At 45.3% G+C, this 22,306-nt stretch overlaps 1 protein-coding gene across 2 annotated transcripts in view; it reads left to right on the top strand.

Moving 5' to 3' along the window:
- The window catches only part of met (MET proto-oncogene, receptor tyrosine kinase), an 83,028-nt gene that overhangs the window by 18,992 nt on the left and 41,730 nt on the right, over window positions 1-22,306 (top strand). For both annotated transcript variants that reach the window (XM_083916531.1, XM_083916530.1), the window contains exons 3-7: window positions 10,545-10,748; window positions 17,793-17,921; window positions 18,653-18,829; window positions 21,416-21,573; window positions 22,180-22,294. In XM_083916531.1, the coding sequence (XP_083772657.1) occupies window positions 10,545-10,748; window positions 17,793-17,921; window positions 18,653-18,829; window positions 21,416-21,573; window positions 22,180-22,294 (783 nt within the window). The remainder of the gene's footprint in view (window positions 1-10,544; window positions 10,749-17,792; window positions 17,922-18,652; window positions 18,830-21,415; window positions 21,574-22,179; window positions 22,295-22,306) is intronic.

Below are 22,306 nucleotides of genomic sequence, written 5' to 3'. Positions count from 1 at the left end.
GGCCGTGGACGGCCAGCTGGCCGCAGCTACGCGCGGAGCGGGTGCACTCACACTGGTCAAACGCACTAGGCTTTACCCGCAAAAACGGTTTTGGCCCGGTGCAGAAGGACAGTGTGAGTGCGCCCTCAGAGGCCGTGGTGGGCTCACTTTCAAAGCTTGAGTGAAGATATTGTTATCATGACACTAGATGAAGCCAAAAGGAAGTCCCTTGACCTCCAGATATCTGAATGAAAATGGTTTCTATGGGTACCCAAAAGTCTCCCCTTTACAAACATGTCCACTCTATGATGATCCAGACAGCTTGGGGCACAAACATGCAGTATTTTCTGATGCAGCACAATTGTGTTATGTGAAGATGGATGACTTGAAAGCTGAGGCTCTTGTGGATTCAATAAGATCAATTGTATTCATGTGTGATGATGTTAGTCCCCATACGAGACGTTTCATTGTAGTGTGAGCATTTTTTTTTTTAAAACTTGAGCTCCCTGTCTAAAATGAGCTGCTGTGACCTTTAGGATAATCACAGCCTCTTGAAACTTTACAACCACAAACGAGAGACCTAGGGAATTCAGAGGATGGATGGCTTTTCGTATGTATATTAAACATAAGGGGGTTTCTGAGCGGTTTCCAGAGCAGAAGTGCTCGCCATACATCCATCCATCTTCAACCGCTTGTCCCTATTGGGGTTGCAGGGGGGGCTGGAGCCGATCCCAGCTGACATCGGGCATGAGGCGGGGACAGGACACTAGTCTATCACAGGGGCACGTAGAAACAAACAACCATTCGCACTCACATACACACCTACGGGCAAATTTAGAGTAATCAATGAACCTAACACCTGCATGTCTTTGGACTGTGGGAGGAAACCGGAGAACCCGGAGAAAACCCACGCAGACACGGGGAGAACAGGCAAACTCCACACAGAAGGGCGCCAGCTGGGATTCGACTTGGGTACCCTTGTGCTGTGAGGCGACAGTGTTAACCACCACAGCCCCGTGTCGCCCGCTCACCATCCAAACACCAAAAATTGCAATTCATGCAGAAAAGATGGCTATCTCTTTGGTGTTCCTCAAGGTCAGAGTGTCTTAATGTGGTATTTAAGAATGTTTTTTGACCATTTCTATCAATTATTGAGTCTCTTTAAGAAACGTCATCAACTAAAACATGGCTACCAGTATGGAAATGCCCTTATACACCCTAAAATTTGAAGATTTATTAATTTAAGTGCCTTACCAAAGATTAATCTTTAGGTTCCCAGCTTTCAGGTGAAGTACACCACTTCTATGTGGCATCTACTGTTGACCCTTTATGCCCCCTGAACGTCCCCTGCCCCCCACCTCTTCTAAAGCAAGGGCTGGAATGGTTTACACCCCCTTCTGACCGTAGTAATCAATGGGAGAGGCTAATGCTTATAAAGACATGCAAGTAGATGATTGGTGCCAACTCTCCCAAACAGCCTCAACATGAAATCACCCCCCATCCCTTTACTGTACGTTCATGTGTTCCTGTAATTAAGAGCACATGTAGGAAAGGCAGCTGCTTCAGTAAATGCGACTGATCGCTCCGCTTAGCTGCCAGATTGGAGATTGATGTGACCACAGAAAGACATTAATGCTCTAAAATAATGTCCTGAGTGAGTAATACGCAGGCTGAGAAAGCAAAGCAAGACTCATTTGCACCCTGAAAATTACCGCAGTGTCATAACTCATTTAGTTACAGAGGAGTCAGAAAGTATTAAGACACCATGTTTGGGAGTGTTTACATTCATATTCATCCACGTTAGGCTTTACCCTCGGGGACTATATATATAAAAAGCACCGCAATACCTACACCATTCATCTGATGTGAATGTAACCGCTCTCAGATTTAAGGTTTGGATTCACTCAGATTAGGAAAAACATGCTTTCTCGTGTACATGTGGTGGAATTTAGCCATGCAACAAGTTTTGGTTGTTTGTCAAGGATTAGAGAATTGAGGTTGAAGGTGCATGGGTCCCAAAATAATACCTTTTTTCTAACCGAGTTGTTTTTGTGCCAAAACCTAACCGACACTTTTTGTTGCCTAAACTTTATATGATAGGATACAATATTGCTTTTATTGTCAAAGCAAGTCTGAAGTTAGTTTTGCATTGAAGCTAGCCTCGCGAGACCATCCTGATCTTGCGAGCTCCATCGTATTTTACTCGCAGATCTGGTAACGTAACTGGTAAAGTTTGACCAGCGACCGAACCAATCAGCTTTGGTGTAACGCAACAAGAAGAGACTGTTCAGTGTAAACAACATGGCGGCTGAGATGAGCTCAGCTATCAAGTTAGCCGCTCGCTAACTCTTTTTTCTCTTGGATCCTTCTGTTGAATATGAAATTGGGGCTTTTTATCCGTAAAGCAACGTTACACAAACGGAAAATATGCTTTACATGTTGTTTACTTTCCGAGCTTTGCCTCAACGTTAGTACGTCATACACTTTGTGGATCTGATTGGTTGATTTGGCCCGATTGATGGTGATAGTTTATCCAATCGGCAACCAGTATTTTCGCCACTTCCCAAAAGATCTCCAAACGAGAGTTCCCAGATGGATCTGCTGAGAAAATGCAAATCAATCCATCTGGAGGAGTCAGGTCCCATCGCAGCAGCTCCGTCACAGGAAAGACAAAAGAGACGAGAGAAGACGAGTCTAACAGAATCAGACGGTACCCAAAAGTACGTCCATTCAACATCACGTTACAATATCAGAAGACAACGTTTAAAGCACATCATTTTTGTTCCACTTCTGGTCTCCGTAAAATAGAACGTCATATTTGTGACCTCAGTACTTCAACAAATAAAAGTCAGGGAGAAACGTGTCCACGAGTCCAGTGGGAATGTCTTTACTGTATGTTTCATGCAGGAAATGCGAGCCGAGCATGACAAGCCTGGTTTTATAAGGTGTAATGTATCTCATATGTCTGGAGCTTTTATGAAACACCTAGGATAAGAGCTGCGTGGATGTAACCTAATAGGGATCATCAAACGACCCGTCTACTGTGCGTATACCGCAGAAATCTGACTTTTTGAATCGTTTTAGGAGCTTTTCATGTGAAGAGTAATTTTCTTAATCTGTGAACGTATGAAGGAGTCGACCTATCTAATTCTCTTTGATCTGCAGACTGTAACTGTAGCTACTGTGTCAGTCTGACCAAAATGTGGAAAGCTCATCTAAAGAATGTGATTAAGTAGAAGTGGAATCAAAGAAGTTCCCGGACGGTGCAGAAATAGTGTCTTTTGGCCCCCGAACACTGAACTCAGCAGTGCATCATACTTCCCCTTGTTTTTGAATCTCATAAATCCTCCATCTCCCCGAAGAAGAGGGGGAAAATTGTGTTGATACATGCAAGAAAAGAAGTCGCTGTGTCAGACGGCGATGAAAAAGCTTCCCTTACTGTGTTCTCAGAGATGATATTTTAGTTTCTTATTGGAGGCGGAGGAGACGGAGGAGGCAGGGTCATCATTCACCCAGCCAGGTTTCATGCAGTTAGGGTGATTTAGTGGCACGTAGAGGCTGCATTGTTCCTGTGTGGGGGAGATTATTCAACTGTAAGAATGGACACATGTGTGCGCAGGAAGGTAAAGGAATTAGGAAAAAGAGAAGAATTGAAGGGGGTTCAAGACAGTAGGTGGAGGAAAGGGTGATATTTAACTCAACACCGGCCTGGGAGAAAGAGGGAGGGACAGAGCGGCTTCCAGAGAACATTTTCATGCAGAAACAACATAATTATTTTCAGTATCTGGGCTGAATGAGAGATTATCCATGTTGTGTGAGAATTCTTGCTTTGATCAGGAAGAGATTTCACAGTTTCACTTATTAGAAGAAATGAGGAGTTACACTTTGATCTGTGAGCTATTTTGGATGGTTGTAGTTTGCGGGCAGTGCATCATTATTTGCAAATTAAATCAGATTAGGCAATGCATGGTTCATTCCCGCTTCTTCCCTGTGAAAGACTTGTGTTTCCACTAGATGTGTTTTCAGCGGCGGGGGAAAACAAAGGTTCTGTTGTAGGTTAGACCCAGCACTGCCGCCGTGACCAGCGGTGCTTTCTGAATTTGAGTTGCTACGACCACTTGTCTCGGAGCTGCTGCCAGCTCTCCTCCCGGCGAAGTCTCCTACCAGCGGGATTGAAGCTGAGGGACCATTGGGTGGCTGGCTATCGAATTCTCGTCTCTTTTGTGGTCTAATAAACAGTCATCATCATTCATCTTCATCCGCTTATCCCGGGGCGGGGGTCGCGAGGGGGCTGGAGCCGATCCCAGCTGACATCAGGTGTGAGGCGGGGTCCACCCTGGACAGGACGCCAGTCTATCACAGGGCACATAGAGACAAACAGAGACAGACAAGAGACAGACAACCTAATAAACAGTAAATTCATCAAATCCAGCGCCCCGTAATAGGACGAGAATCGTTTCTATTTGGAATTACAATAAAAACACCAACGAGTTATGATACCTTATTTAAGGTAATCACTAATAAATATTTCCTATCTGTGATGCAATACAAATATTTGGTCCATAACACAAAGTAAGGTAAAGTGATTCCAGTGTGTTTAAGTACAATTTTAAGAGTTATCGTGAGAATATCGTGAATTGCACTTGTTTTGTCCAGGATGACAAGAAAGCTTACCCATAATGCTACACTGTAACTGTCACATTTTTGCGGGACGTGCATGATTAGGTTTCCCTGGGATCACAGCCTGTCCTCGCCTGCGGAGAAAGCGCTGTACTCGGCCGTCATGGCTTCACGTCCTGTCAACTGTTCCAGATGCTCATCCTCAAAGCAAAGAGACAGCGGGGCGACCGTTCGTTTCGAGTTCAGCAGGGCGGGCAACTCCGCAGAGTCGTGTAATTTTGACTGCATGACATTTCATAAAACACTGGGCTAATGTTCACGGAACGAGCATGTGAGCTCTCAGATGCAAATTACACGTTGTGAGCATGAATATAATGTACAAACCACAGTCCCTCACAAGAAAGGAGAGAATATCTCATTATGGACTTCGCTCTGTGTGGAATGGCCAGCTAATGGTTAAGGATGGGCAACTTGAATATCTTTGGTTAAAAGAGTATTCAAGCAACGTATTATTGCACTTCTATGAAGCGGGGTAGCAGAGGCTGTTGTCGCTCGTGTGATTGATAATCCGAAATAACTGGATCTGGAAATTGGACAGTTTGAAAAGCATTTCTTCACAGGGGAGTCTGCCTAACAAGGACCTCGTAGGTCATCAGTCATCATTACATCCTTTCACGTTGCTGTACGTGTGTGTATCACATATCTCATTCATACCCGGAGATCACAGAGATCTCAGATGCCTCGGTTGTGGAAACCAGTGATTTTTAGAAACCGCCCGTTTGCTGCAGACCGCCACAGTAAGTGACACCATGATGACGGTCATTTTACAGAACTGTGTCTATTCTGGAAATTACTCATACACACCAAATAAATCCAAGGTCCCATTTGGCCACACAGTGTCCATTACACACCCATTTTCTTTTTTTATTGCCAGAAGCTGGATGTCCGATGTTGAAATGAAATCTGTCCAAAGGGGTTTGAAAGAGTGTTTCCATAACTACAGCGTGTCTGTCTCGACTGCAGTCTCAAAGATGTCGTGAAATGAGAATCCCTGCGGTCCGTCTTCTTTACACTTTCTGTGTTGTTTCGCGTTTCTGAAAACACAGCAGAAGTGTACTCTTACTCTACTTTACTCTAACTTCCCACGTGTTATTCTCCTCGTCTTCTGTCGGACCTGTTTATGTGCGGGGCTCTATTATAAACAAAGCTGTCGTCCTGCCTGGCGTCTTCGGGGGCCACTCGAGGGCGAGGCCAGCTGCACTGTGAGCGCCAGAGTCTGTCCTCGCCTTATTGTCAGCTTCTCTCAGTCCATTAAGTGTCCCTAACACCCTGACAGTCCCCTACAGCAACACACGCAAACACACATTAACACATGACTCCATGCGCTCGGTGCCACCAGCCACCTGCGCACTTAGAAACACACACACACACTTCACGGTGATTACAGCAAGTGAGAGTCGGGTTGCAGAGTAACGTGCACCCTCAGTCCAGGTGGGGAACTGTAATGTGTGTCCCAGCTTTCACCGCAACAATACACACAGACCTATTTGTGCACACCACATTCCTTTTGCATTTCACTTTCTCTATAAGATGCATTTCCACACACCCCGACGACAACCAAGCCTCTCCGCCTACTGGAGGGCACAATTGCACTTGCAATCCGGGGGTCAAAGGTCTGTTATTCCAGTGCGAGAGCCAGCTGAGCGTCCAGCAACGAGACAGACTTTGTGCATGTGTGCAAGTCTGCTAACTCGGGCTAAGCCTCCGCAACACCATGTGTATTTTTGTACATTAGCGAGAGTGCCTTCGCCCTATTTTTGCACCGCATTGACAGTGTTTGTATCCAAACCCCTCTCCTGTCGGTAACCCAGTCCAGGGTTTATAATTCAGGCATTAGTGTGTCTGTTCACATAGGACCCAGGGGCCACCACAGTGAGAGTATGAAACTGACATTAGACCACGCAGATCACCTTTCACCCCCTTCTTGACTCTTCTGAGCAGTGCTGCAGGGTTCTTAGGAGCCCCACGACACCGAAACCCTATCGCCATGCCGTTGTTTGGGGGACAATGGCTGCTGCTTAAGTATGGACCAAAAGGTGTACAATATTTCATGAATCTGCCCCACGGTGTCTGTTCTACGGCTGAAAAACACGTTCACAAAATACACTGAAAGATGTAGAACACCAGGAGCACTTGGCAACACCGTAAATCTTCCCAAAGATGAATGTAAGGGAAGGGTGAAAAATGGAATCAGTATAGGTTATATTAGATTTGACCGACAGGAGGTAAGAGATCTACGGAGCAGCAGTGGCACAGGTTTTGTTGAAGCAGTGAAGAAGTACATGTGGTTTAGGGATTACTTCCTGGTGAAAGAAATCCGTCAAGACTGGAGGGCATTTTATTAGAGTTGACAGGATTATAACCTCCACTTCAAAGACACTTTGATAACCACGCTGTGCAACAGGTTCTGCAGGTTCTCCCTCTCAGCCCTGCTACCCCCGTAGTGTATTTGTAATGATCCATAATTAAAATAACCATGTGAATGTACTTCCATGATCTTTTTATTAATACAACAAATGGGAAAGATGGTTCCTCATGTTGTAGTTTTAATTAGACAAAACTTGTAACCTGACTCCGCCACATGGATTGAGTCGCATGATACTCATTTGCTCAGCATCTGGGAACTCTCGTTTGATGATCTTTTGGAAAGGGGCCAAAATACTGGTTTCTGATTGGATAAAGCAGCTGTCTATCACCAACATAGGGACCAAATCAACCAATAGGATCAACAAAGCGTATGACGTGCTAACAGCGTCGAGGCAAAGCTTAGAAAGTGAACAACATGTGGGTAAAGGATATTTTCCCTTTGTGTTTAACGTGAATTTACGGATCAAAGGCCCAATTTCAGGAGCCCAGTACATATTCAACAGAAGGATCCAGAGAAAAAAATAGTTAGCGTGCAGCTTGCTCGATAGCTGCGCTCATCTCTTTCGCAAAAGCCGCCATGTTGGTTACACTGAACAGTCGCATCTCGTTTCATTCAACGCTGATTGGATGTTCGCTTGGCAAACGGCTCGAAATTCTCTCCGTCACACGTTAGCCGACTGATCTGTGAGCAAAATACAAAGGAGGTCGCAAGATCACGATGGGCTCACGGGGCTACACAACTAGCATACAGTGTGGCTCTCGTCCGGGTCCCTTTTCCAATTTTATGTCGGCCTACGCAGGTGCCCAGCATGAACGCAACATGTCTGAACATAGTGTTGATGAAACGAGAGAATAAACAGCTTCCTCTCTGCCGTGACTCCTTCTTGTTCCAAGTTTTCAGCAGCGTAGATGCAGAAGTGTGACATCAACGTGCAGCTATCAGAAAGAAAATGCAGACATTGATTAAAGGAATTGATAAACTCAGATGCATTCAATTATGGTTCTCGATTACCATCCCTACCAGCCATAGGGAACGTACAGGCCGGTTTTAAATCACCGATGCAGACAATGTTGAGAATTGGCTTTTCAATTTTAGATAATTGACTTTTCTGCATCAAGACGTAATCTGTCGAGAGAACACCACGATGCATCTGAGATTAATGTTTAACCCAACCAAATATTTGTTTTCTAATTAGTATTAAAGCGTATTGTCAGAGTTTGTTGTTTCAGTCCTGTGATGATCATAAATCGCTCTCCTTTATTTGAATATATTGAAGTTAATGGTTGAACTCTGTGTAAGACTCGACTTTCTGAAGTAACCTGTTTGCCTTCATGTCACTGTCAGTCTGACGTCCTCTCAAACGCTCTGCGTGCCAAGAAAACAGCCATGGATAACAGCAGCGGAGCTTCAAACGAAAGCTTGTCCAAACAGCCTTTCCACTGTCCAATTTAATTTCCCTGATCCTCGGGAATACCTTAGCAGAGGCAGAGGAACGCCTCCGAGACCTTTTGCAGTCCTCCCTCCCATCGTTCGGGCTCCGTTTTCAACAAACAACCCAAAGTCCTGTTTGTTTGCTCTGAAAATAATGGTCCCGGGGCCTGTTTTCTGAGCCGCGTGGCATCACCTCCACACAGATGACGTCTCTATCTGTTGTAGTTTGGAGAAGAGGGAAGTTTTGCCAGATTACACTTAAATACACAAACACACAGATCAAAGGCAACCTGTCCATCATGGAGAAGATGTTTCTTTAGAGAGCCCTCATCTCTTCCCATGTGTCCATATGTTCATCCAAATAAATTCATTTTCAGCCACAAATTGGCATTAATGATCTATTTTTTATATCTCTTTAGCCTCCCAGTAATTCAGTGCAGATCAGCTGGCTGCGCCACCTCACAGCTGTGCGTTTGGCATAGAAACATCCAACCTTTCAGCCAGCTTTCAATTCCCTCCACATTTTCCTTGAGTTTGACTTCACCATTGTCTCTCCAACTGTCACCACCGGCCTCGAGGACACTTAATTTAACCAAGGTTTGCTGCTACGTGCTTGTCAGTTAGCCAGGTTTCTCTGCTTTTCCTCTTCGTGCCGTCCCTTTCTTAACAATGTCACCAAGAAAGAAACTTCAGTGATTTATTACTCCGCTATTGTTCTCGTCATCTTCAAAGCCTGCCTTTCAGGAGATCTACATTAAGCAAATGATGCAGTGTTATTCACACGAACCACAGATAATGGCCTTGTGACCAGGCGTTGCTTTAGGTAGAGGCAGAAAGAGACCGTGAGTCTGTTTGGGATTCAAAAAAGATCAGGTTTACCCTTTAAGTTACAACAAAAGGTACAAACCAAGGTCACGACATCTCTGCGAGGGAAGCGGCGCGTTCTTTTGCATTATTGGCCCCGTGAGACGCTTTGAAAGAAGCCGTCCACAGGTCTTCATAATCATTGTACCTGTACTCCCTCCCCCCTCCTTGTGACTCCAGTGAAGAGGTCATCATCCACTGAAGCTGAGAAAACAAGAGAAAGCTCAGGCCTGGTCAGGCAGCTAGGTCAAGGACCTTAAGAGCCACAAGAGGCCCGCCACCCTCTGGGTCATTAATAATTAATGAAACCTGAGGCTGGGACAGGAGGCCATGACTAAACACAAAAAGAGCCGGAGCAGTGAGGGGAGAGGGGAGAGCACCGATAGATAGAGAGAAAAGGCCCCGAGTCCAGCTCTGGCTACAGTCTGTGCTTTCACTGTATGCTCCAAAGGCTCCAGTCACAACAATCTGCACAACCCAGCGACGTTTGAGAACCAAAGAGGGGAGCTGGAGTGACAGGGCTTCGGTTCGAAACTCAAGTGAGGAAGAAGGAGAGAGAGAGCGGAGGGTGGAGGGTGGAGGGTGGAGGGTGGAGGAAGAGAGAGGGGAACAAAATAGGGTTTCCAGGCTGAGCAGGGAAAATGTTTTTTCATGGAAGAAAAAACGGCATGAAAGTCTCCTCGCTGTTTCCCATGAAATCCTGCCGTTCTCAGACTTCTATTCAACAAAGCGTGTACTTGCCCTAGAGGTACTATCACGCCAGAGACCTCCATTACGAGCGGGGCCTGATGAAAGAGTGGCTAAGGGGGACTTAGGAGGGTCGGTTCTTAACCCTCCCCCATCGTCCCACATATGAAAGAAGATAGTTCAACATCATATTATATAACCAGTAGATTTTTAGCAGAGCGACGTGTTTGGATAATCTAACATTGCTGAGGATTCCCAGAAAATATGGTTAACAGTGCATTATCTCATATTTATCTTTCCTGCTCGCTCAGGATTTTTATTCCAATGCAAGTTGGCTTTGAAGTGGATGTTCTTCACTATTAAACACGACCGCAGTGATGCCTGACATTTCCCGTCTGCGCCTTTCTGTCATATCAGTATCACGCCTGTAACTATAATACGAAACTCTCTCCACTGTTGTTCTTACTGGTGTTATTCTTTCTTGGAGCACACCACGGAGATATATTTTTCCTAACTGATTCCCTTTGTTCTGCAGAGTTCATCGGACGACTGCGACCTACATGAGGGAATCCACGAAGGGAAAGAGGGCAAGTACCGCCTGCAGGTGACCCAGTTTGTCCAAAGACTAGAGTACTGGCACAAAGAGTTGACAAACACCTTGGTTACCTCCATCGCCGTGGTGACAGTCCACGGCCGTGCAGTGGCGTACCTTGGCACCGCCGACGGACGCCACATACAGGTAAAGGAGTCCCTTTTGTACAGTGTTTTACAGTCAGACCGGCAGGAACCTCATTTGCATGGGAAATACTAGCAGTTAGGCGTAAACAGAGAGCCTGAGGCTACAGCAGCCAGTGTGGTTTCCCTCTCTCATTATTCATGTAAATTTGGGCAGGATGTTGGTATGCGGCGAGTGAAAGCGCTCTGCTGGAGACACACCAGTGTGTCCAGGTGCTTCTGCTAGAGGCAGGTTTGGGGGGGGGGATCTATGACCAAGCACCAGGACCTTTCTGTTTGCACAATTTGCTTACCTTTGACCTGAGCTCAGTGAGCCTCCATAAAGCCCACGTTCCAGTCTGCCATCTGAGCAAACAGCCCGTTTTGCCAATCATTGTACAAACCAACAGTGGATTACACCCCCCCCGATCGTTCGTCAGCTGCTTTCAACGTCTCATACATGACCTGTCAATACTGCTTATGGGGATTTTAGTCACGGGACAAGTTTTTAGTCACGGGTTAACTTAAATTAAGGCAGAGTTGAAATCGTTTTAATGGCACAGAGGACCTGGGCCTTTCAGCAGTTGAACTCAAAGAAGGCGGTTTAATTTTGTGAGTTTGAATCGTGTGGAGAAATGATCAGATTCTGGTGTTTTTTCTTGGATTTGCATGTAAATTCTGCATCCTGTACCACTATTAACATGCAGGCATTTATCTTAGTGACAGCGGTGAAGTGAAAGCGCAGATACATCTGAAACATGGACAAAATAATGGAAATGGAAAGTTTTTATTATCTTTATTCCAAGACATGCAAATGAGTGTTAAATGAGATGTTTTCATGACTTTCCAGACGAAAAGCCAGCACATGAAGTACATGTGTAGCTTTAAGTGCCAGCACACCTGCAGTTCAAATGTGGATCTGGCCTGTTTGATGTCTACTAGTTGCATTGTTTTGTCTTGAAGAGTCAAACAAGTGCTTATCATCAGGGTAAAATACAGCATTTTGGCTTCTAACGTAATTAACTCAGTACGACTCGCCTTTGTACTTTTAGCTGCATGTCAGGCTGTGACTCACTGTATTCCCTTTCTCTCCCTTTTCATGTGGTCACTTATTTTGTCCCTGCTTTCTGACTGCACCCTGTGCATGCAACGGTTCTGCTGCAAAGTAAAGTGCAGCGAGCGACGTGTCGGCGGAGTCGGGCCGGTGCTGGACCAGCGAATGGAATAAACGCACATAAAGTAAAAGCTGAATTACCTCACGTGTTTTTGAAACACAAGAATGAAGACACATGGAGAAAGGAAAAAAAAAAAAGGCGAGAGAGACGTGGAAAAAGGGCCGACAGCTGCACGGGGAGGGAGGGAGGGCAGAGACGGTGGTAGTAGGGTGCGAGGGGGCTTACAAGCTGAACGGCACGTTAATGGTGAACGGTGGGCTTCGCTGACACGTTCGCTCGCACGGCATTTTCTACTCGCTGAGCGTCCCGTGCAGCTGTCGCTGTGTGTTTCTGGACCATCCGCCATCCCCAGCCCCCCCCCCCCCTCCCGGGTCCTCCTTCAGTTTTTTTTTTCTTTTTGTTGTTTTTCGTGGTCGGCTGAAGTTAATTTTTATAGCCGAAGGGGGTTTAGAGGGTCTGAAGAGTAGAGCAGCTGTCCTGAACTGAAAAAACTCTCAGTTTTATCAAATGTGTTCTGCCTGTCACCTGACGCAGACGGGGAGGGGAGACACAGATTTGAACTGGAGGCTGATACATAAAGAGCTGTACATAAAAAGTTGGTAAAAATGTTGTTGATGTCGATGAAATGATCTTGATTGCGGCCGTATCGATGCAGCGATAGAACTTTCTGCCTGATCGTTCAGGTAAAACGCATCCAAACTGAATGGGTTTGATCCTAGTTGAGTTCATAAAAAGAGAGAAAGATTCAAGATTCAAGATTCAAGATTCAAGAAGCTTTATTTATTTATCCCGGGGGAAATTATTGTGCAACAGTTTCAATACAAAGGTGGGAAAGGATCAGAGTGACAATAAGCATAAAAACATAAATCAAATCAAAAATAAATCATAAAACATCAAATAAATCAACAATAACTATAGCAGGGGTGTCAAACATACGGCCCGTGGGCCAAAACCGGCCCGCCAAAGGGTCCAATCCGGCCCAAGGGATGAAAAAGTTTAAAAATTAGCAACTGAACTGCAATTTTACAATAAAAGTGCTGGAGCTGCCGGAGTTCATTTCCTCTCAGGTTGACTCTTATTCATGAGGATGGACGCACTAAACCAAACCACGGCCTCTGATCTGTTACTAACCGAGTGGTTGCCACGCCGAACTCTCACCGTCCACTTTTGTCAGCTATCATCGACCATGTGACGGTGTTCTTGGTGCAGACACCGATAATAAGCATGCAGAATCAGGCCTGACCCTGCAGGAACCCGCTGTCCAAACCCAACTCCAGCCCGAACCACGGCAGCAGTTTTGGGCCAAAACTCAATTTGAATTTTCACTTTAAATGTCCTATTAAATAAACATTTTATAATATTTAGAATTATAAGAGGCTTCATAATGTTTTGTATAAAGACAGTAGTATTCATTTTCGCACTAAAAGAAAAATTCTAGGTTGTCGTTATTTGGGGTTCTGTTGTGACTTTACTGGTCCGGCCCACTTGAGATCAAATTGGGCTGTTGTGGCCCCTGAACTCAAATGAGTTTGACACCCCTGAACTAATGTGACAGAGTGCAACAGACAGAGAGATTTTGGTTAAACGTAGGTTTATACAATATACAAAAATACACACCGTGCAGTTAAGCAGCATATTGAAATAAAATAAGTACAAACTAAAGAAGTTTTCAGTCTATCACGTGTCAGAAAATGCCGAAAAATGCTGATTAGTATTTCCCGAAAGCCAAGATGACGTCCGTTTCGTCCACAAGTCAAAGATATTCTGCTTACTGTCATCAGAAGAAGACGTTTTACATTACATTACTAATTACCAGTCGTACCTTATATGAGTACGCCCTTATTTTACTGAGTAAAACGTCAGTTGAAGCGATAGAAATGATGCCAAAAGACGCTGTTATTAATAATACATCAGTAAGTTTTTTACTCAAACATCCACCACAGTCTTCCTGCTTCAACCATCACCCACTGTACTGCACAAGATGACGACGTGTGAGCGCAGATTTCCTGTGAAATGACGGATTATTAAGCACATTTCAGTTCAGCTCAATTTAGTTTTGACCCCCTGGAAAAATTCTGGCTAAACCTTTTTACATCTGGAGTTTGAACACTTGCCCTCTTTGCCCTGTTCTTTGATGTCGACTGCAACACAGATAAACTATCGACTATTTTCAGTCTATCACGTGTCAGAAAATGGTGAAAAATGTCGATTAGTATTTCCCGAAACCCACGATGACGTCCGTTTTGTCCACAACTCAAAGATATTCAGCCTACTGTCATCAGAAGAAGATGTTTTACATTACATTACTAATTACCAGTCGTACCTTATATGATTACGCCCTTATTTTACTGAGTAAAACGTCAGTTGAAGTGATAGAAATGATGCCAAAAGACGCTGTTATTAATAAAACATCAAGCACCTTGCTCTGATTTTCTCACAGCGTAAATGTTTAACTGACAACCCTCGGGGCACCTGCTCTCTCCTGAAGATAAGCTCCAATAATAAGAACCTGTGAGAGGGGGTCGTCTCTGCTCTGACAGCTCATTTCATTGTTAGTACCAGAAAAACCTGTCAACTTTTCATGCATTTCTGTTTCCTGGTCGAGTCCGGCGGGACCAGGCGCTGAGGCAGTGGAAGAAAAAGAGTGTTGTCCTCCCCCCCCGTCCCCCTCAATGAATCCATTCTGGCTCAGGAAGTGTTTCCCTCGGCTGCAGTCGGGCCACTGTGGGAATAACACAGTGGCCGTGTTTATAGGCCAAACTTCCCCCTGCCTGCTTAATACAATAAGCTGTAATTTACACCGCTATTACCTCCAGAGAGATGCCTGTTGTTTGGCCTCGTCGCCAGCGGAAAGCCACCCATTATACTCGCTGTTACAAAGCTAACGTTGATCACGAGGCTCACACAGTGGGAGGAATGATGCTGGGAAAATGAGGCATTTCTGAGGGTGAGGGTGAGGGTGAGGCGAGCGGGGCGGCGGTGGAGCTGCAGCCAACCGACAAAATCACATTTAAAGTTTATAATGCAGAGTGTTGTATTTACTGGGATCACACACACACACACACACACACACATGCACACACACACACACGCACACACACACACGCACACACGCCATAACTCAAGGGCAGTGTCCCGTCAGTGCTGTTATTGGAGAATACATACGTGTGTGTCTGTGTGTGTCTATCTTTGCGTGTGCGTGTGTGTGTGTGTGTGTGTGTGTGTGTGTGTATGTGTGTGTGTGTCTGCCTGTGTGTGTGTGTGTGTGTGTGTGTGTGCGTGTGTGTGTGTGGGATGGGGGAATAGTATAATTTAGAGGGCTTCATGTAACTGGAGCAACCTCACGTAATATCAGAGATCCTGTTCTGTTCTGTTTGCTCTCAGGCCTGTAATTGCAGCATAACCACAAATGATAAATGCTGTTCCAGGTGTTTTGTTCGTGTGTGTGTGTTAGTGTGTGTGTGCGTGTGTGTGTGTGATAGAGAGATAACAGTGAGTGTGTTTGTCCGCCTGTGTGTGTGTGTGTGGGTGTCTGTGTTTATGTTTGTGTGTATATGACATGCACGCTTATAACGTCTGACGTGAGTGTTTGTGTGTAGAGAAACAAACAAAGCGTGCGTGAGTGTCAAGTCTATGTTTGTGTGATGGAAAGATGGGATGCAGAGTGTGTGTGTTCTCGTGCTTTTGTGTGTCTGAAACACCCCCGACATGTCAGAGGACACAGTGTTTCCATCGGCGGCTGCATCTACTTGTTCTGTGCCCTCAAACCAGACTCATCCGTCCCTCAATTATCTCTCCACATTGTGAGAAGTTGTACGCAGGTATACTTATGTCTCTTAAATGAGAGGCAATTAATTCAACACCTTTAAAAAATGTGTGTCTTTAGGCAGAGTTCGGTGTTAAAGGCTGAAGTGGTTGCCAGACCAATTTTATGGTTGTCAAATGCTGTTTTCATGCTCTAAGTGTACTGAATAGATTGTTAAGGGTCTCTGCCGCCAGTGTTTAAGTTCTGTCTAACATTTGTTTCAGAAAGATGACAAAAAAAGATGTCAGGTGTAAAGTCCACATTGCATTCTCCTCTTTCAAACTTCTTTGGCGCTTACATCGAAATGATGGAGCCTTCAACCAAACATATTGAACAGACTAACACTTCCCTGAGGGGGTCGGGTTAGACCAAGGACACTGATTTGAGCCAAAGCTTATAACAGGAGACCTGTCAGAATGCTTGTTTCTGAAGATGTGCTTGTTTAGCATTTGGCTAACACACAGCCTTAACTACATCAGTTTGAACATGGCTCAAAATGGCTAACCATACCCCTTCCACAAGAGTTTTAGATTCACCTGTGCTCTGCCTGCTATCACAATTCAAAATGTCTATGTGAGAAGGTTCAAGGTTATATATATATATCTATATATTTGTGGAAGGGGTAGGGTTAGCCATTTTGAGCCTTGTTTAAACCAGTCGCTGTGTACATTTGGAGCGCTTCAGTGTTGAACGCTGATACAGACCGTGAATTAGACAGGAAGGAAAGACAATACAGAGTCTGGAGTATACGACAAAAGATCCACAGCAACGCCCGAGGACAAACTCAGAAGCTCCGAGGATGAAAAAGTGGAATCATCAACACATTTATATATATATATATATATATATATATATATATATCACAAAAAACACAATAAATCACAGAGCTCAGGCCGGGGAATGGAAGTTAAGCATGTTTGTGTAGGTGTGAGTGTGTGTGTCTGTGTGTCAGCGTGGCTGTGTGTGTATATGTGAATGTGTGTATGAACGTATACATATGTGTGTGTGTCTCTGTGCGTGACTGTGGGGGTGGGAGGGTTCTTTTAACTTTCTTATCCTGATTTTATTCGATGTTTCTCTTTTTCTGTTCATCTCTGTGACTTGGCACTTTGCAATACTTTTTTGTATGAAAAGCACCGTATCAATAAAGGTTGATTTGATTTGATGTGCAAGGGTGCAGATGTGCAAATAAGCAAGTTGAAGTGCAAGCAGTGCAGCCAGAATGCTAATTGGTAACAAGGAACTCAACAGCACATGGAATAAAGGAAACATGCCCTCAGGACGCACACAAAGCGGCGCCCTGAGGCGGCGTCCTGAGGGCAAAAGCTTTACCTCCTGCTTAAATCCCTGCGTAGGACCTGCCTGTTACTGATGTTATAAATGAGAAAGATCTTGTTCTACACCATGACACAAGAGGAAACACTGTTATAACTTCAGTGCAACGCTGCTTAAAGCCAAACTCCAGTGATACCCGGGAGCAGATGACACAATCTGGATCCATCAACCGGCTCCCTGTCAAGGTGTGCTGGCGCAGCGCCTAGAATACGTGTTGATGATTCCACTTTTTCATCCGCGGAGCTTCTGAGTTTGTCCTCGGGCGGTGCTGTGGATCTTTTGTCGTACACTCCAGACTCTGTATAGTCTTTCCTTCCTGTCTAATTCATGGTCATATCAGCGTACAACACTGAAACGCTCCAAATGTTCACAGCGACCGGGTGTCCTCAGCTGACCTGTGTCGTTATTTGTTGAGAAAGACACAGGACGGACTGCAGCAGGCCGTACAACAAAGAACGAATGGATTTCTGTGGCATTCACTCCTAATTCAGAGCAGATTATCTTTAAATGAATAAATACAGTCTACTGTGGTTTCTTACACAGTGTGGAGATAATGCGCTCCATGACATGCCCATAGGAAATCTAGGGTAAGGGTCCCCGGTTTAGGCCTCCAATGGTTTGTTCATTGACAAGTTGCGTGCCGCAGAAAGTAGTATTCTTCTCCTTAAAGCATTTTGAATAGTGTCTGGTGAAGCTTGATTCTTCTGTTCTGTTATATCAAACCTTTAAGACGAGTGCAACGTCCTCCTTTCAGGTGCTGTTCTCCCGATTTGCCTCTCCTCACGTCAACGTCCGCCTGGACTCTGGACCCGTCTCCTCAAGTGTAGCGCTGCTGGAGGCCGACGGCTCAGGAGGAGCCCTGCTGGTGGCCACGGGAAACAAGGTAGGCTCGGAAACACCGATTAAAAATGCCGTGTCATGTGGAGAACGTGTTGCTATTTCACACATCCGTTGGGTTAAGACTGTCATTTGTTCACCTCTGCACCATAACAACACATTCTGTACAAATGTGTCATTGAGATGATTACAAAAACCTCGAAGCAGAGCCAAAAGATAAAAGAGAATAATGCTCCTAGAGGCTTACCACAAGGGTTCTATAGCCAAACACTTTCTAATCCCTTTCTGTCTTTGGGAAAATACTTTGTTTGTCTCATCTCATCTCATGTCATCTTCAACCGCTTATCTGGGGTCGCCTTGCGGGGGCAGCAGCTTTAGCAGGGGACCCCAAACTTCCCTTTCCCGGGCCACATTAACCAGCTCTAACTGGGGGATCCCGAGGCGTTCCCAGGCCAGTGTGGAGATCTAATCTCTCCACCTGGTCCTGGGTCTTCCCCGAGGCCTCCTCCCAGCTGGACGTGCCTGGAACACCTCCCTAGGGAGGCGCACAGGGTTCATCCTTACCAGATGATCCTGAACCACCTCAACTGGCTCCTTTCAACGCAAAGGAGCAGCGGCTCTACTCCGAGTTCCTCACGGAGGCTGAACTTCTCCCCCTCTCTCTAAGGGAGACTCCAGCCCCCCACCTGAGGAAACACATTTCGGCGCCTTGTACCCGTGTCAGTCAGAAATACAATTAAAAACACAGAAGAACGTCTTACGTGTTCCTCTTTATAGATCACTAAGGTCCCTCTGATTGGCCCTGGCTGTGGTCAGCTGACCACCTGCACTTCCTGTTTGTTGTCGTCGCGGGTGACAGAATGTGGCTGGTGTGACGGACGCTGCACACGAGCCAACCAGTGTCCCTCCTCCTCCCTCTGGACCCAGGACTACTGCACACCTGTCATCACTAAGGTAACTTTCACCATTTTTCTCAGCAGAACATTTCCAGATTACCAAACATGAAGGCGATGTGAGAATTTCTATTAACCCTTATTTACTTCTTGCATGTTTAAACTGATCAATCTGTCACTGTTCAGTTCGTTGTTGTTTCAACGCTGTGCAAATATCCTGAGCCTAAAAGTAAACTTGAGCGACTTTCCCAGGTTCCTGCTGACTCAGGCCCTGTTCAGACCTGACATTAACACGTGTCTTTGCATCTGTTCTGAGTGATCGCTGATGATCGGCTCTCACCTCCCTGCTGCCAAAACACACGTACTTAACACATGGCTTGAGTCCAGTTCAGACCAAAGATTTGAGACGAGATGAGTTGAAACTTGCAGCTTCTGACAACGTTCTGAAACCTGCCAGTTCACACCCGTGAGACGAGAGGAGATGCTGTATCATCTCCATAGCAACGCCTCTTTGTAACCTCTGACTTTTCAGGCTTTTTTTCGTAGCTGGATAGAATTTGTTGCATTATAAAATATAAATGGTAAATGTACTTGTACTTATAAAGCGCCTTTCTAGTCTTCTGACTACTCAAGGCGCTTTAACACTACTTGTCACATTCACACTGATGGCAGTGGACATCTACAGACCATCTAATCTGATCTAACCATTCACACCACAGTCACACACCCATGCATAGCACAGGGACTAATTCGGGGTTCAGTGTCTTGCCCAAGGACACTTCGACATGTGGATTGGGGGAGCTGGGGATCGAACTGCCAATCTCTCAAATACAGGACGACCCACTCTGTCACTGAGCCACAGCCGCATAGATGAGGAAAGAGATAGTGAGATACTTGCTAGAGCTGCATTTCTATAGAGATGAAACAGAAAAAATACCTTTTCATTCCCCTGATTCACAGTTTTGTTCTGGATTACGGCGCTCCCTCTCCTTATTCATTGTATTGCTCGCTCGACTCGAACGCACGTTGCGCCTCCGTCCATAACGACCACTTCCAGCAGACTTTGCTAAGTCTTAATTGGCTGTTGAAACAGTTTACAGGTCTTACGTTCTAAAACCAGCTGCTGCCAATTTGACAAGCTGAGTCTCAGGTGACAACATCAGCCGGTTTGAGTCCAGACGAGACGGGTCAGCTCACACCGCTGCAACTTTCACCTTCCACGCTCTAAAACGGTTTTGTCTCGTTGCCATTCTGAACTGGGCTTAATACAGCCGATGTTGCAACGTGAGATTACAGGAATGTCTCTAGTAACATCCTACATATTCCCATTCATTGTATGAACCTTAAAATATAGGAGATCTATCTATAGATGGGGCCCTCATAGACCTATCTAGTCTCTGTAGTAAAAAAAACACAGGATTTGACAGTGGTTTCGGTGACATGGGAACTAAAAACTATTGTTTAAGAATACAAAGCAAGTTACACAGAGCTGCCGCAGCCCCACGGAGGGCGTCACATTCACATACACACTGCTGAGACCACCTCCGAATGTGGTCTGAGTGATCCGATCTCTGTGTCTTGGGTGCATTCACACCTTGTGATCGGATCACCTAAGCAGTTTTCTGGGACACCTATAATGTGATAACATCATGCTCTCTCTCCTTCCTAGAACAGCCTGTTGAACGCAAGCTCTGCATGTTTGCACTGTTGTCTCTGCAGTGTGGTGTTGATAGCGGTCTTTACTCAAACCCCATACCACCTTTTACAGCACTGTCCTATTAAAGCTGCTCTGATTGGGAGACCGAGCTCAGTGTGGGTGGTATTCATTCTGTCTGACTTTCATGTTGCGCCCCATGCTGCCAGACCGTCTCCATATAAAGCAGAAACTGCCCTAAATGCAACAAAATGGGTTAATGGGATGAGGACCTGTAAGAGCACTTCTTCCTGTGGGACTATTTGAATTTGATATTGAAACTAACTGCAGAAGGTTTCGCATGCACTTATATATAATATGGCCTACTTTATCTTCCAAGTGACATACTTTACTTGAATCTCATGTCAGGGTACTCTCATCTGTATTGCTTACCTGCGGTGTTGATGACATTTAATGCTTAAATAGAGTTGAAATAAAACATCCTAATTTAGATAGATATTAGGAATAAATACAATGACAACAGACATTAACAAACGCTAGTCTCAAAACATTTTTTAGACAAAAAATGCCTTTCAGAACCACAGTTCAGCCACCCAAACGCTGACTATATCAGCTGTCAATTGAGCTTAATGGGAAGAAGTTCAACCACACTGCACTGTGATTTGGACTTTTGTCATTTTAGGTTGCACAATATAGACAGAGAGCACCTCAGTCTCGGTTCAAACAGGTTCAAAGATCATTGCATTGGCAGATGGTGGGTTGACAGAGAAGTCGCATCTATAAACCGGTCATTAAATACAACGAGAAAACAAATACACCTGGAACAACAGCAGGCAGAGGCAGGTGGGGCGGCAACAACATCCTATTTGAACCAGGAAGTAGATAATTTATGGCAAAAGTTGTATTTATTTGAAGAAACATTAGTTCTACTCCACTGACGTCACACTGACAAGTAAATGTTTAAAATGCAAATGTCCCCTGTGTGTGCATTAGATATTCCCAACATCTGGACCAATACGAGGCTCTACGGCAGTGACCATGTGCGGGAGCAACTTTGGCTTTGACAAAACCGAGAGCTTTAAGGCCTCTCTGGTTACGGTGGAGGTGGCGGGAGCTCCCTGCAAACTGCCCAGACAAGACAACATCAACAGGTGTGTGTTTGTCTTTTGTCTTGTTAAATGCATCCCATGCCTGTGTGTGTGTGTGCGGGTTTTATGGAAGTTGTTGTGCATGACATGTCATATTAGCATACTTTGCGCAGTATCTGAAAAGCACCTTTGAGAGGCAGAGAGACAGAGTGTGTGTGTGTGTTGAGTGGCGGGTCTTTACGAGATAAAGGGACCCGTACACTGGCGTCTTTTAGGGGCAGAGCAGCCGTTTAATAGGGTTTATTGTGTGGAAGGAAGAATGTTAAGAAGCCCCCCTCTTTCCTCCCGCAGTCCGCCACATTCAACACATGACTCCCCTAACTGAAAAATTGCTGGGAAAAAGTCGCTGCATCAGACTTTTTTCACTCGCCCAAATCCACTGGGGCCATGTCCCAATCAAAAAGCCCTTTTTGCTACAAACAACCTCGTTACAAATTGGGGGGAGAGAAAAAAACAAAAACACCGCCCACCCAATCCTGGATGAAGATCGCCTCTTTGTCGCATTACTGCAGGGCCGTAGTTCATCATTGAATTAGGATAAATGCTTGGTGGCTGCTGCAGGGTATAATGCTGGTCTGTGTGATTGACTGGGGGGGGGTTTGTGTTTAGGTGGACTGAGATGCAGTGTTCCCCAGTGTTCAGTGGGAACTTCACCCCATCAGGACACACGGTGAAGGTCACCAGCGGCCACAAGGTAGCCACGATGGACGGCTTCACCTTTGTGGTAAGAATGTTG

Source organism: Echiichthys vipera, assembly GCF_963691815.1.
Source record: "Echiichthys vipera genome assembly, chromosome: 7".
Classification (NCBI taxonomy): Eukaryota; Metazoa; Chordata; class Actinopteri; order Perciformes; family Trachinidae; genus Echiichthys; species Echiichthys vipera.
This window is presented reverse-complemented; position numbering and strand designations above follow the sequence as displayed.